This window comes from Dermacentor albipictus, chromosome 1 (assembly GCF_038994185.2).
Source record: "Dermacentor albipictus isolate Rhodes 1998 colony chromosome 1, USDA_Dalb.pri_finalv2, whole genome shotgun sequence".
Classification (NCBI taxonomy): Eukaryota; Metazoa; Arthropoda; class Arachnida; order Ixodida; family Ixodidae; genus Dermacentor; species Dermacentor albipictus.
In genome coordinates, this window is record NC_091821.1 from 64,796,614 (window position 1) to 64,812,949 (window position 16,336).

Sequence of the window (16,336 nt, forward strand, 5' to 3'; positions counted from 1 at the left end):
CTTCGTCGTCGTTCTCGCGGCGGCTCGTCTCTTGAAGCATCGCGCGTTGATATCGTAATATTATATATATATATATATATATATCTATATATATATATATATATATATATATATATGTTGTGTAGCATACTGCGCATACCAGTTGAATACCTAAAATTCCTTAAATGTATGGAGGTCGACTGAAACGCCACTGTACACCTTACGTTACTGCATTTTCGTCGATAAATGTAGGTGATAGTAAGGTGATAGTAACAGTGACTCTGTCGTAAGTCATTGTCAGCTACTTGCAATGTGCAGGCGCCGGGTCATAACGTGGATCCGCACGATTGTTTAACATTGAATGATGTAAGGTGATTCCAAAAGAGCGTTAGCAAAACATAGTTCGTGCATCATGTAGAAATGTACGAAACCGTTCAGTCCGCTTCTTCCTATCGAAGTAACATTGCACCACCCATGAAACTTATAGCCTTAGTCTCCTATCTCTCGTCATTCGCAGGAAAGTGTGTCGTCTTTGCCTCATCCATAAAATATGTACTACCCCAACAGCACCGTTAAGTTTCTTCTCGTATTAACCACCAGCATAAAGTAGGGGTTTCCCCACTCAGAAAAGTAATGTATCTTACTCATTCCTTCCAAAAACGTGATGAAGTTAAAATAATCTGCCTGCAGCTTTGGTCAACATTACATATCCTCATTGTTTTCGTACCAGGCTCGCTAATGACATCTAACACATATCGCGCAGCAAATACTGACACGCACTTACTTTCGTGGTCGGTTCCCCGCGTTGTTTTACTTTGTCACTTATTAGTACGATTGCTGCAGTGTTTTCTGCACTGTAGTGTCATTTTCTTGATATTGTTACCACCGCTCTTGTTTGATAGAGTATTCTTACCATGTGCATTATTCTTGATACTATGTCAATCCCGCTCCTCCATAATGCCCCCTACATGTAAATTCTGAATGCGAAAAATAATAATATAGAAAATCATCATACATCTGCTTTACACTTTGGTTGGGCGTGAACACTTGAATTGTAGAGCTTTCTATAGACCCTAAAAGACGCTCGAGGGAATTTTTAAGCCGTTTCCTTCGCTACGAAAGGTAACCAAGGAATTATTCCGTGAAGTAGAGTCCTCAGGTGTCCAAATGGAAACAGAACGGTTGCGGGCAAGACGCGGCATCACTATGAAAGATTCTGGCCTAGTTAGTTTATGTTTATTTCAGCGCGTTGTTACCTAGGAGGACTAACAGCGCAGGACTGACTGCACATGTGTGTGACCTTGTATGAACGCGAGGTGAAGGGTATTGCGGTCTAGAAACTTTGACAAATTCGCCTGCGTTGCTGTTGCGGTGCAAGTCCACGTGGGTTTGTAAGGGGATCAGCTGATAGCGTGATAGAAACTACGTCGGCGTAAACTTTTACAAATGGCAGCATTGCTTTATTAAACCAATAAGGTTTGCTTTACGTGAAGTTAGTAAGTTGGTACTTCTTGCACCACGTTTTATTTCTTTTTCGATTTGTCTGTTTATTTCAAGTCACAGGAACACGCTACTTTTCGACAACTGCTTCTCGTATTGTGCTGTGCGTTGATGCACTGGCGCCAGTTGGATAAACGGTCGTAGTTGTCACTGCCAAAAAGCCTCCAACGCACACGCATTGTGGTGGAGATGATACTGACTGGTGCTCCAGAACCACCGGTCTTGAATAGGTGGCTTAGCTGGCAACAGATGTTTTATGGCGGGAGTTCCCAGTGCACCTAGCTTATATGTACAACTTGGAGCCTCTTACACATCAGCTGATAATGCAGTTTTCGAATGGTTGCCTTATCTCGCGATCACTCTAAACACGGGGGATCGTGTGCAGCATGTTTGCTCTGCATGAAGCGGTCACGGAATGAGTGCATTATTCGTGTCAGATGCTCACAATAAATAAACATCTACAGAATATGTGCACTCACATGCGCTTAACCACGTTGGTCCTCCTTGTGAGCAGCTTTTGCATAACGACAACAGGTTGACGTAAGGCAGTGGTTCCCATCTGCATGGCACACCCTTCAGGTTGCGGAGCTTTCTCAACTGTATGAACTTCACTATAAGCAGGACAGCCATGACCACTGAGACCACTACTGAGATGCACCACGCAAGAGCCCAAGCGAAGAACGATGCCGCTCCAGCCACCCCGTTCAAGCTCAGCCAGCCAGAAGAGTGATACACCGCGGAAGACGACATTTCTGGGAGTTGTCACAGCTGCTGTAAGCAAATAGAAGAAAAAAAAACAGTTTTGGTTACTCCTTCCATAGAGAGAGAGAGAGAGAGGAAAGGGGAAAGGCAGGGAGGTTAACCAGAGAAAGAAAAATCCGGTTGGCTACCCTACGCTGGGGAGCGAGGGGAGGGGGAGGTAGAGTGGTAACAAAGTAGAGATAAGGAAAAGGAAGGAGCATACACTTCCGTAAAAATAAAAAGCAGGGGTCAGGAGCGCAAGGTAGCCATCCTATGACATCAGACAGGGCCTGCGCATTTCAAAGCTGTAGAAAAGAACAGTTTTAATCTTACACGTATTACGTGCTCGGTTTTTAGTCTTAGTAAAAGTTTATAGTCCCTCGAGAATGCACCACTTCACGTAGTCAATCGATGAATGCCCGTGGTCGCATGCGACATATCGAATTCCTTTCCGGGTTTTACCGTATACCTTAATGCTAAGCCAGATCCTTCACGTTCAATTGCCCAACGCAAATTGATGTACATTTTATGGTACTGAAACACAGGCGTGCAAACACAGACGCAAGGACGTTCACGTTGTCCTGTTCGTACTATACTTGTGTCCGTCTCTGAACGCCTGCCAATTTCAGTAACATCAATCCATAATACCAACTTGCTCAACTTTCAGTCATTTTGATCCCTTTTTTTCCCTAGGACGCAGGAGGTTATAGTGCTCCTGCTTCCAAACACGTCGACAAACATGCACCAGCGTCTGCCTGCCTTTCCTCACCAAATAGGAAGCAAAAAGCAGAAAGGGAAAGCAGGAGCTCAGCTACGAGCACCACGAGCTGGCAGCTTTCCGAGCTGGCAGCTAGTGCACCTGCATGGCCTAAAAGCAATCAAAGCAACTTCATTTCACAACTTTCACAACAAGAAAAAGCTGCTACACTGCAGCTTGGCTGGGCTCCAGCCACCCATCAGCAATGGAGGCGAAACACATTTAGCATTACTAAACCTGCATAAAAAGCACTGTACCAGAGGCATAAATGAAACGAAGATTAAATCACAATCAAACACGCCTCTCTAAGGACATGTAGGAAGAATGAAATAGAAAGGCTAAGTACTCATAATGTACATACATACTACAACGGCTACACACACACACGCATATATATATATATATTGCGTGAATAAACTTCTTAAGTCTTTCTTCGCTCACGTTGTGATGTTAATATTTAGTGTGTCGTAGCGATTTAATGTCGTTGGCAATGTATGCCGAATTCTCTGTCAGCCGTACTGTGTGCGCGAAAAACCAACGTGCCATGGTGGTTGATACCGAAAAGGATATGTTGTAGGGGTGTGCTCAAGTTGTGAAATATTGAGAAAAGCATCTAATGTGCCCTGAACTGCTTTCTTATAAGGACACAGTAGAGTGTAAGTGTACAAATCTCGAACTTTAAGGATTTTATGTTTTTCAAGAAGAGGCGCGGTGTGTTCTAAATTAGAAGCACTTGATAACGCGCGGACTGGCCTTTTATGTACTAAAACGAGTTTGTGTAGGTTCTCAGCTGTAGTGTTACCCCAAACTAGCACACAATAACACAAATAAGAATTAAACAGGGAATCGTCGGCCAGCGCGATCGGCCAAAAGATCCGCCAGCGCGAACTTTATCTGTGTGGTTATAGCACGATCCAGCATTGCTCACGTTTCTGGCATAAAAAAGACCAATCACCTTAATTTCGGTGTTTTTCAATGCATCCGACAAGCTTTGATTTGACACCTAGATAATTACCGCCGCATTCCTGAAAGTTTTCGTTCGTAAGAAGGGTTTTGTTCGTAGGAAGTGCTTGTCATTGACCTGCCGCGTATGCTACCATGTTTTGCCGGTTGGTCCATGTCTTTGCGAATGGTTTTAGGCTAGAAACAGCGTTGTAAACAACAGCCCAGGTTAGTAACCCAAATTTAAGTCGTAACTCTAATTTCTGGAGTCAAAAAAGAAAGCATAACACAAAAGCAGTAGCACACACATTCCATAGCTTATTTTTGCAAAACCTTCCATTATAACCTAAAATATTCTGTAGATGCACCTGGAGAAATTATATTTTATGTCACACTCTTCGAAAGAAATTATCCCAGAGAAGTCTGCACAGCTACGTAGTTTGCAGCGTTAAGAAATTGGCGTAAGGGAAACGAGGCCCCAGTTGCTATGGGTGCTCGCGGGCGCTCTTACGCTTGCATTGCAACGCCAAGAATAATTTAATAATCCAGCTCACGTCTGCCCGCTTTACATACAGCGATCTGTCACAGCTACTTTCTCTGCTGCTGGAGTTGTTTACACTAAGCGATTTACATCAAGAGTAGCGCGAAGCGAGCGCCTCTCATGCCAGCCGCATATCGTAGATTACGACTGATATAGTCGGGCAATACAGACAGACGGGGGAACAGAGAGAGCGAAGGGAGGCTCTCAGCCACTACATTCACACCTACCTTTCCGTCACGATGCAATGCCGTAGCGTTGAATGAACCGCCGTGAGTCACCAACGTATAGTCTGCAGCCTCGGCCAGCGAATTCTCTCGGCCTTTTCGTGTTGCGCGGCGCGACTGGGGCCACGCAACCGGCTCGGCTCGCCGTAGTTGCACGCCTTCGCAACACAGCTCGACGTTCCAAGCATCGAGCGAAAGCAGCGCCTCCTCCACGGGTGTCATTACGCGCGGACCCCGAAACGCCCTTGAAGCCGCTGCCTGACACGTGCGCGGAGAGCGGGCGCCAAGCAAGAGCGAAAGCGGGCCTGTAATCGAACAGCGCAGCGGAAACGTCTAGTGGAGTGCGCGGGCAAGGAAAGTGTAGATTGCGTAAACGCTCAGCCATATAACGCCACATATACGTCGTGTCAAGGCCACGCCGGTCAGGAGCACACCGGCAATAGGGAACTTGTGTTTGTTCCGTACATTACGGACTGCAGTAGACTGGTTTAAAAATGTAGTAAGTAACGGAAAGAGGCTTTGTGCCTTCTACTTTACTAAAAGTAACTGAATTCTATGCGCTTGTCCAGGAACCTCACGTGTATTAAATGTGTTTTGGGTTGTCCACAATGTTGGAGAGCTAAAATCAGACGTTGGCAAATGCCTTCACTTTTGGGCTTCCTCCGTTGTACTTATGGCGCAAGTGACGTTCTCCCATCACCGTCACGTTACATAAATTTCCCGCCCTCCCGCGCATGCACATGTAAAAAGTTTACCCACCCTCCCTCACCCTTACCACAAAATGTTTACCCTCACCTTGAAAAGGCTACCATCATTCTCTTATTTTCAGCTTGCTACAATGTCTTATAAACCATTTGCTCGTTCGTTGAACTTACTTTACAAGTGTGAATGCCTGTCGTGCCGTTCCAATTGTCGAAGCGGGCCATATTGCTTTTCTTATAGGAGCATGGACTTAACCTAAAGATTAAGCCGTCTGCAATGCTCGCGATGGGGCCACCGCACCTGCCGCCTTTATTTGCTTTCTGCATTTGTTACTAGAAGCAAGTGCACTTTTACGTTGGAGTCAAACGGCGAAACAAGGCACAGCCCGATAGTTATTTCCGCAATCGCTAGCATGATCTGCCTATTTTAGTTCTGAGCTACATTAATGCGTAATCCACGAAGTCCTTGCGACAACCTTGGACTGTCACATTTCGTCGACAGGTGTGCTGAAGAATTAGCATCGCGCACTACAACAACTCGGGGATTGTACCGATATTCTTAGTAGTATGACGGGTATAACATATTCTACAAGCAAACACTCCCGTAAACGTAGCGCACCCAAACATACTCGTTGCTCATGAGGCAAGTGTGCTGTTCGACGTGGATAAGGATGTGCTTGCTATTCGTATTATACATAAGTACTTACCGTCAAAGATACGCTAGAAATCGAAACAAAGCACTGTTCTGTGAACATTACTGACATAAGAGAAGTAGGGTGGAAGGTTCAGGGAGTTCGCCTTTCTAAGCGTGGTTTGCAAATTTTGAGTCACCATGGCCTTGTTCTCTATTATACTTTTCAGCCGTTCGGGTATCTGCAAGTAGCGTTGGCGCTCAGAGGTATGGGTTACTGGGCAAAACTGAGCATGCAGATCAACGCCCAGTACCCCTAATCGCTTGCAGCCTGCACTTCGGACTTCTGTTTGCGCATTCAGGCATAACCTAAGAGCAACTTACGAGATTCACTCAACGCACTCATGGATGACAAAACGCGAACTATCTTTACAGGCTAAACAGGCGACGGCGAAAAACTACCAGCTCGCGAAGTTAGATTCGCTCATCCGGAACGGGACATTTGAAATGCTAAGAATATTTATTGCATATAGGGGATGATGATTTTTTATGTCTTCCGGAATTTAAAAAAAATCACCTGGGGCAGATAGCATAAATCCTATCCTTGAACTTAACAATTCGAAGAGGCGTACGTTACTAGCACGAGAAATCGAAACACGTATTCAATTAATGAACGAAAATTCCCATTTAATTTCTTAATTAATTACTTTACTACATATATTGCAATTTACGAATTGTATCCGGTGAGTTTTCAAGACGTATTGACTTGGAATGAATCTCCAGGATGACACCAGATAATATTTCCCAAAATGTGGACTAAATAGGAGGGCGTTCCAGTTACTTTCGTGCTCCAATATCTAAAAGAGCGTTTTGCTAAAAAAAAGTAAGTGAAACAACAATGCATTTTTACGGCGAGTTTGATGGCGAATATGTCAAAACGGGTGCCATCCTGGAGATTCATTTCATGTGGATAAGTCTTGGAAACTCACCGGCTACAATTCGGAAATTACGATATCTCCTGTAAAAATCAATGAAGAACTAATTTGTGATTTTTTGTCAAATAGTTGAACATGTGTTTAGATTTATCGTAATGTGCACCTCTGAATAGTTCAGCTCTTGGACAAGAATTATGTTACCTGCGACAGGCGAATTTATAAAATGCCGGTAAATTTAAACATTATCACCCTGGATGCGCTGCTGTGTGTCTCAATATGATCGACAAACACCACCCGTTCACTATCTTTTTGTACGACTAATATTTGACTCATGCATGAAATGGCAGCAGGAGCTCGAGCATACTTCCCTCCTTTATTTTCTAAAGCTAGTTCAGACGCGTCTCCCGATAATGAGCATTTTAGTCCCTTTGTCGACCTTCAAACGTGACCAGCGAGCCTTTTGCAGTGCTCAGGCGGTTGAGAACAGCCTCTCTGTATCGCCGGATGATGCCTGTTGGGTCAAGGACTTTTTCGCCAGGCAGCTGAGAATGGGGTATATTTCTTTAGTTCAATCTCAAGTTATTGGAATTAGTCCTTAGATATTAACCAACAACCTATTATATTAATCAACTACCCTGTTGTGTTAAGTCGAGGGAATCAGCGCAACAGCACAACGTTATGATGGTTAAGCTAAAACACATAAGTTGTTTGCTAAGCGTTAATAAAATCCCTCGAGCGCCATCGCCATGCGCCAGACGAAGCAAAAAGCAAATCAGTTCTAGTCGTGCTGTAGTCGAGCTTTATCTACATTAACGTCATGTTCTTTCTTCTTTTTGACGTTGCCTTCACTAGTCTGCAAACGCTATCAATGCTTAAAAAAGGCTCAACCCTCATGTTTTTATCACTCTCCAATAAGAACAAGAAAAGATGAATTCCAGGATGTTTATTTTGGATAAAGGAGTGTGCTTAACTGTGGAAAAATGCTGGAAACTTCGGAGAGACACCAAAAAGTCACCGTCAATGTTTCCACTGTCGTTGCTGCTACAGCATCCGGTCGCTAAATTTAGTTACTACTAACATCAACTGGTATTTATGACTGAGGTTAGTTACAAGTGGGCTTCGACGTACATGTGAGCTCCACAGACTTCCTGCCAGGGCGTTTCAAAACTTCTGACCTCAAACCCATAGCGCACACATATGCGACTTCTCTGCAGTTCAGCACTATGAACCTCGTTTTCCTCATTTAGCCTCACATCATCACTATCACCCTCCCTCATCCTCACTTAACAACGTCCGCCCTCGGCCACCTAACCAATTTTAAGAACCCTATCTTCACCTCACCCTCACCTCATCAAGTGAGGGTGATGACAGATGAGGTTGACGACGCCCTCGTGATGGTGTCTGCTGTCTGGTTAGAATGCGAACAAGAACAAGAAATGGGCCTCAGATACGATTGTAGTGTTTGTTGATGCTTGTTTACTATTGTACTAAGCCGTGAGATGCCTGTCGACGATGAAATCCATTTTATTGGTGATAACGACGAGCCAGCAGATAATGTTCCACCGTAGTTTTATGTTGAGTACGCTTCTCGATTAGAACAGTGCCAATCATCGTCGACAACGGCAGGAATTAGCTGCAACTTTGGTAGTCATAGGCGTTATAAGGACGTACAGAGCCTGCTGCGAGCAGCAGGCCCTCACAGCTGACATTGTTTTTAAGAACGTCTGCTTAGCGATGTGCACAGTGTCGTCCTTGTCCGCTATAGTATCGCCTTCTCTTGCCTCTGACCTATATATGCAACGGCACCATCCCTCTCAGAGAATTAGGTATTACACTTTCAAAATGACATCACTAGAATATCATGTTGTACATCATAAGCAAGAGTGCTTTCAAAATACCGATGAACTGACTATACAGTGTCCGGTAATTTATCGTCATTTATTGCTCGATTACGCAGAACAGATTCGCTCACTGGCTACGTACCGCTTTTCAATGAAACTCTTTGAAATGAAACGCCGTCTTGAAGCACTACATATGTGCGAGTTGGTCCGTGCTGGTCTTCAATGAACCACTTTAATGGCAACATGGGTCACTGGGGTATGTGCCAGGAAATTCCTACCGTTCTACGATGAAAAAAAAGGACCCTTTATATTTCTCCGATGCTGGGCGGAATCGAAACGAAGTCACATGGGTTTTAAGTACAACAACTCGACGATTTAGCAGGCTGCGCCACAAATTCGGTAGGCATGTGCTGATTTTCAATGAATGTCCCTCACGCCAGCGCTTTAGCGAGCTGCGCCAGGAATACACTGCGTATGTGCCGCTCTTCAATGAACCTCTCGGCAATCTGTGTCACCGTGTATGCGCCACTGAGTGTGCGGCAAGCAAGGAAACAATTCTCAGCATTCGCACGTAACGGCGCGCCGCGCTTCTCGTCTCGAAGGGCATGCGCGGACTTCTCGGTAGCATCACTAGATGGCGCAGCGTGTTTAGAAAGAAGCGCGAGATAAACGCCCTGGGGTTGCCGCATGGCAAATTTTTCAGCGTTCGCGCGCACAGCCGCGCATTACTTTTCGAAGGCCATGCGCAGGCTTCGTGGCGACGTCACAAGATGGCACCGAGTGTCCTTGAGGAAGCGTGAAAGAGGAGTCCCGTTGCAGTACACATACATACATAACTTGTTTCGATGGTTACAATACATTGTGGCATTGTATTGACTTGATGCTAAACGCATTATCGTCGACAGTCATCGTGAGATGGGTTTTGCCGAATTTTTTTCTTCACCATTTTAGAACGCTGAAGTTTAAGGTAAGGAGGTGACCTTACGATGGCACAATAACTACGAAGATGAAGTAAGGTTGACGACCATCACCGTCCTCGACAGCGCAATGCAAAGGACAAAGACCGACGAGACAAAGCAAATCTAGTTTCGACCTTTTAGCCGCTGTCTTAGTAAAAGCTGGCAATAATTCGACTTCCATCGAACCTAACCTGCCGGTTAGATATCTTACCGGTTGAGGTCCAACGTGCCGGTTAGGTCTACGCTTGTGCTTTCATCGCTAGCGGAGACCTAACCGAACCCACCCATAAAATGTACACACAGAAGACGTTTACTGTAGCGGCGAAACAAAATCGAGAAAGGAGGATGGCCAAGCAGAGCAGCTTTATTTGAACTTCTTGAAAAAGGAAAGGGCTTGAGCAGTAAGGGAGCCTCGGCTTTCTTCCCGGAGATACGATAATGAGCCTGTAATAGGAAGGGGAGAGCTGTAGGAATTAATGGCGGTGGCGACGTTTTCGAGGCTGCTGTGGACGACCGTCAGTGCAGTTTACATCTTCCTTTTCGTGGATCGCAGGCCTTTGACGCACAAAGTAAGAAGTGTGCCATCACGATCTCGGAGGCCACACTCTACGTATACAGAGTGACCTAAAGTTCACGCACATCGTTGTTTCCTAACAGTGAACCAGCTATGTCTACCAAACAGCGTGATTCCAAGTCCACTAGAAATTACGGAACGAAGAAGTCAGACTATGAGAAAATATATCTTGAGCATTCGTAGATCCCACAACACACGCATAGTGGAGCACTGGGCTAGTTAGTGGCGCACATTACCCAAGCTTCGTAGTGCGTCATGCAGGACGGGTACGGGATGGGGGTCGTTGCTTGTCGGTTTTCTTGCTATCCCCGTTCGGACGCTCTGCAAACATTTCGGAACACACGCATCCATCTTGGTAGGATAAGAACTCAGTCGCCAGGTTTCTGCACATCAGTGAAGTTGCTCACTAGCGAGGAGTGAATTGAATTCGGAGACCACTTCTAGGTCTGAGCACCATTTCACTGACAAGTTCGACTTGGTCACGCTGGTCCAGTGACTTGATTGTGAAGCGTCGCAGAATGTTGGCGATAACGATCTTTTCTTCGGCGAGTGCAAATCTTTGTCCTGTGAACACATGAAAAGAGAACCTTTGTTGAATTGTATTTACAAAAACATAGTCCATGCAAAGATCACTAGGTGGCATTAGACATAAGACAAAAACGTGCAGCGAGCAAGAACCGAATACATGGCGTGTTTTTATCACTACCGGTGCTTATGTAAAATAGTCTTCTGTTGAATTCTTTTAACACAATACTGTGCATTTGACACTGTGGTGGCTTTTCTTAAAGCAGAAGTATTTTTTACTTCATGCGATGCCTTAATGCAAATTATGGTAACGAACAAAGTGCATGAATGCATGTTTGCTTTGTCTCGCCCTTCTCGTGGCCAAAGTTATTCACAAGTATCGGCGATCATTTCTAAGTTTTATGCAACTTTTTAAAAACACTTCGTGCCCAATAGCCTTTTTCTTATCCTTGAGGTGGATTATTCGAAGACCCGGACATTACTAACACGAGAAATCGAAACGCATATTTAACTAATGGCCAAAAATTTCCCAATTAACTTCATAATTAATTACTTCGAGCCAAATATTGCAATTTACGAATTGTAGCCAATGAATTTGAAAGAATATCCACTTGAAAACAATTTTCAGGGTGAAACCAGTTTCAAGATATTTCCCGAAGCGTGGGACGAAACAGACTAGAATTATGTTATCTAAACCGGCAATTTTTTTAAATTCCGTAAAACTTACAAATGATCACCCCGTATAACGTCCCTGTTTATTTTTCAGTAAGGACTGTCATTGCCATTGATAAAAAATAAAGCCCATGGAAGCGATTTTGTGCACGACGGCGACGATCGACGGCTTCCAGCGATGAAACAGGCCGTCGCGCGAACAGATGACTCGTTCTTGTCGCTCGATCGCTCAGTTCTAGAAATCTATTATTCGCCGCTGGTCGCCCGGAAGTGGCATGGTCGACTAGTCAATAGTGCGAAGGCGGAACATGATGTAAATCAGTAAAGTACTAGCGATCCTCGCACGAAACGAGCAAACGACCAAATTTTGATACATGCAAGTATAAGAACCTACTGCAAGACCTTTAGAAATATTTTATGCTGCTCTTTAAAGCAAAACACATCGACTTAAATTAATGAAACACCCGTCACGCCAGTTTCGGCGTGCCTTTCCTGCCCCCATTAAGGCACCACTTGGGAAGACGTCGCACAAAGTTGTCGCTCGCGTGAGGTTCGACTCGAGGGCGACGAGGGAACATGACAACCATCTCCATCATATCACTTGTGGCTGTCGCACGCAAGATCGCTTGCAAGGGCTTTTGCACTTAATCCTTGTCTTCTGATCTGATTATCTTCCTTGCCAACCATGTATGCGTATTTTCAAACCTCCTGGGTTGATATGACACGATGTTATGCATCGATGTAGTTTCCATGACACCATTGGGTCCGTGTGCCACACTGCATTCAATATTCCTTGTTGTCAGCTTGTCAGGACGACTATGTATACTCCGGAGAAAAGAACTTTCGATCCCTGTAATACCCTTCGTACCAGCACATGGTCTCCCACTTCAATGACAGGTGTCTTCGTTGAGTGGCGGCCGTCATGGCTATTTTTCATGGTCAACTTGTATTTTTTCTTCTGCGTCTCACTTTTTTTCCCATTATGCTGACAGTATTACATTCATAATGCCCAAGAGTAGATCAGCCGGCAGCCATGATAATTTCCGTGCAAAGCAAAGTAAGCACTGCAGCCGAGCCCGGTCATGTGGGAACAATTGTGGTGATTAGACGCAGTTTCTAACGAGCATTCCAGCCACAGCGAAACTTTCTGTAGAAGGCGATCAACTGCTTCCTGTCACGAATAGCCTTTCAGAGAGTACATTTGCTTCTGGGCCGTATGGTATACGGCAAATTTTAATTCAATCTTCCTTTCGTCGGAACGGCTCAAATGCTCGCTTCGGAATGCAGAGATGCTATGTGCAACTATGACTTTGAAATACTCGAATACCTCTCTAATCAGGAGTGGAAATACGTTCTCCGCATCTTGCCTTCTCGGCCGATACGCTGCGATTCGTGTGCATTCGTCAGTAGCTAAGAGGAAGGCCTTAGTGATCCGCACCACCTCCCATTTCTCTTTCAGCTCTGCGAAATCGAGATGAACTACAGAAAATAGTTTCTTCTAATGTTCTTTATTATAATAGGACTACCACATGGTTCCAACTTTTCTTTGCAGAGCTTACACACGTGGCACGTGCGGACGTACTCCGAAATGTCTTTCTTCATGTTACCCCAGCAGAACCTATGTTTAATATTCAAATGCATTCTCCGGAAACCATAATGTCTTCCAGCAATAGATAGGCTAATGGTAAAGTCCGCGAATATGAGAAATACGTGCATTTGGTACTTGCAATCTTCCATCTTTACATTACCATGTTTCTCGTTCCATCCCATATTGGGTGCGTCACATGTTCGTCAGAGTCTCTTCACGGCAGGCGTAGCCTTGGCATTGCATCACCACCTGGTATTTTCCCGCCAGACTTGTGTCTGACTTCGAAGGTGAACTATTATATTTCACTCTACCCCCAAGCTAGTCGTCTTCTTGGTTGAGTAAGGTTTAGGATGGGCGTCCAGGCTAGGTTATTAGTGAATAACTTGAAGTACCGGCCTTCCAGGTATGCACGGAGGTAACGGAGGGCCATGACAACTGCTAATGCTTCTTTTTCTGTAGTAGTATAATTTGCCTCTGCCTTCTCACGGAAGTATATGAATATTAGCCAATGACTTTTAGTTGTGGTTTTAGATGCTCATTTTCATCCCTCTGGTAGAGGACTGCTCCCTCTCCGCAGTCCGAAGATTCGGTATCTTATTTTATTTTTTTTATTTTCAATACCCTAAAGGCCCCGAGAGGCATTACATACGGGGGGATACAATTCACACATGATATTGTAATAAAAATGACTGAAGGCTGATGAAAAAAAGATGAAAAAAGAAAGAAGAAAGAAAGATGAAAAGAAAGATGAAAAAAAGGAGGGAAAAAAAACGAAAAGTAATTTGGGCGAGAGTACATGGTACAATGCATATGTGCTGTACATGGCACTATTCAACAAGGCACAAGTGGCAGGTGGGTGCGGGTAAATGGAAATTTAGAAATTATACATATATTAGCTCGAAGGGTTTCATGAAGTCCGGGATAGCAAAACTGGGTCTGATTATATTATGTTGACAAAGGCTTAGTTGGCTTGCTCACACTCCGCGATCCACGTGAATTGAAGGTAATTTCGAATTTGTCGCATTAGACATTTACTTTTCAGTGCGTAGTCTATGATAAGGCTGAGTGGGAAATGCGTTTGACCGATTCTTACTTTGTACTCTATGTATGTCCGTCTTCCAAGGAAGACAATCGTGTTATTGCAGAATTCATTTTCTTTGTGTTTATCTTCAATTTAGCTCTAGGCAATGCATCTAGCACTTGTGACAGATGTGAAATGTAGTCATCCGGTGATCTCGAGTGGATAATAAGGTCATTGACTAATAGATCGCAGAAATATTCTTTGAAGTGTAGAAGTGCATTGTCCATAATATTTTGAAACTATGCCCCGGAATTCATCCAACCGAAGGGCAATCGGTTGTATTAAAAAAAAGAAAGGTGTCAGAAAGGCATAATATATTTGTATTCTTCCTGAAGCGGCATCTGCCAGTAGCTCTTGCAAAGGTCGATGTGTGAAAACTACGAACAGTCACCTCTTTAGTTGTTTATGTCAGTGCATGGCATTAGATGCGGAAATAAATCAGTTTGGCGATTAATGAGCCCGTTATCATTGCACATTCTTAATGTTCAGTATTCTTTTGTCACTATTCTATTGGAAACGCGAACGTTTAGGTTGATGGGCGGAAGATTTCCACATCAAGCAGGCCCTGTAATTCCTGTTTTAGCCACCTTTTGTGTTACAGGCTGTGTGTTCTTTTTGAACCAGTGTAGTATCTCACAGGATAAATGGTCCTTCTGTCACGGAGGCAGCTGGAGCATATAGATCTATGCACAGAATACCAGGATATTGCCTTGGAACCTACGCGCCTTCTGTTATGAGCTTTCTGTTACGAGCTTTATTCAAGCCTTCGTCTCGAAAATAGCGCTCAGGCTTCTAGTGTTAAGCGATTGAAATGCGATACTCGTAGCGTATGCCTGGAGTGCCAAGTCCTAGTTAAACGAAGAATCTCTAAGCTCTGCTTGGGATCTGCTCTCAAGACGTGCCCACGTGCTATGCAGAAAAGTTTCAATTATGAGGTAGGCGGTTTGTTGCCGGCCGGCTTTCCTTGCACCGCATTGACGTTGGTCACGGAAATGCTTCTGCAGAAATCAAAAGGTGTCCGTAATAAGCATTCTTGCTTATTACGGACATTAAGCATTGGCTCATACCCAGTATGCATGGGGGAATAGGCCAAGAATTGGGTTAGTTAGGAAAATAATTAGTCGTATCTAAACAGGAACACCAATGAGAAATTGATAATCCTTCCATTCTTCTGTTGTTATCCTCTTCCTTCTTCTCTTCTTGAAGCCACTTCGGTGGGGGTGTTACAGTATATATCTGAACTGTAGGCTGCACAGCATAGGTGTACAAAAGCGTAGAATTCATGCATAACATTGGCAGATGAATGTCTACAGATATAGAGAATTAATCTTAATGACAATAATAGGTAAGTTATCCTAGCAGGATAGAGAGTCAGTGGTGATAGTCATAAAACTATCAAACGAAACACGCTTGACCTGCCGGTCAGTCAAGCCTCGCACACAGTTTCCCATGCAGAGCATCGGCATGGCAGAATGGCGTAGTACATGCCCTCATAAGGTAATGCTACTTGCTAAATCAAAATAAATTAGCAGGGAAATTTCGAAAGCACTAGATGAGGCTAGCAGCTACGTCACGTGTAGCACAGCCATACTATTGTTTAGCTCCAGAGCATTGTTTATAATTATTACTTCTTTCTTGTTTTTTTAGGGGTGTGTGGCTAGGCTAATGTAGTTTACATAGACCACAGCCCATAGACTATGCAAGTTTTTTCCCCTGCGCTACATCACAGAAAGGTCAGCTCCGCAATGATCGTCTCTGTGCAGGAGCGATACTTTCAGCTGATGCTGACAGCTTGAGATATACAAATGAATGTTCCTCGCAATGCTTAAATTTCCTGGTTTTCAGTGATAAGATATGTGAGCACATGCACAAAACCTCGTTGCAAAATACTCCGTGCACTTGTACGTAACTTTATATATGCGCAAGGCACCAGAAATGTTGGGATGGTACCAAAAGACGGCAGCCTTCAAGCTCAGTGTAGTCAAGCGTTCGCAAGAACCAAAAAAAAACGTATTCCAGTCGATGTTTGGCCCTTGAGAACTATACAGCAGGTGCGGGCAATCTAAAAAAATTAATATTAAGCCCCAATCGGCCTCTACGGACTATAGTCCGAAAAATACGGCAACTAGAGAATAGCAAGACCCG

General features: G+C 44.2%; 2 protein-coding genes across 3 annotated transcripts in view; both read right to left on the reverse strand.

Annotated features, from left to right (window-relative positions):
- LOC135912485 (cytochrome P450 4c3-like) overlaps positions 1-4,911 on the reverse strand; it is a 48,834-nt gene extending 43,923 nt beyond the window's left edge. Inside the window, exons 1-2 of one of the 2 annotated variants that reach the window (XM_065444926.2) lie at positions 4,688-4,911; positions 1,959-2,247 (exon numbers count right to left, since the gene is read on the reverse strand). In XM_065444926.2, the coding sequence (XP_065300998.1) occupies positions 1,959-2,229 (271 nt within the window). In that variant the 5' untranslated portion in view covers positions 2,230-2,247; positions 4,688-4,911. Of the gene's footprint in view, positions 1-1,958; positions 2,251-4,687 lie in introns of both variants that reach the window. The other variant, XM_065444925.1, reaches the window with a different exon arrangement.
- A 5,180-nt stretch (positions 4,912-10,091) lies between these two features.
- Positions 10,092-16,336, reverse strand: part of LOC135912486 (cytochrome P450 4c3-like) — a 52,974-nt gene continuing 46,729 nt past the window's right edge. Inside the window, exon 12 of the mRNA XM_065444928.2 lies at positions 10,092-10,889. Within this exon, the coding sequence (XP_065301000.1) occupies positions 10,732-10,889 (158 nt within the window). The 3' untranslated portion in view covers positions 10,092-10,731. The remainder of the gene's footprint in view (positions 10,890-16,336) is intronic.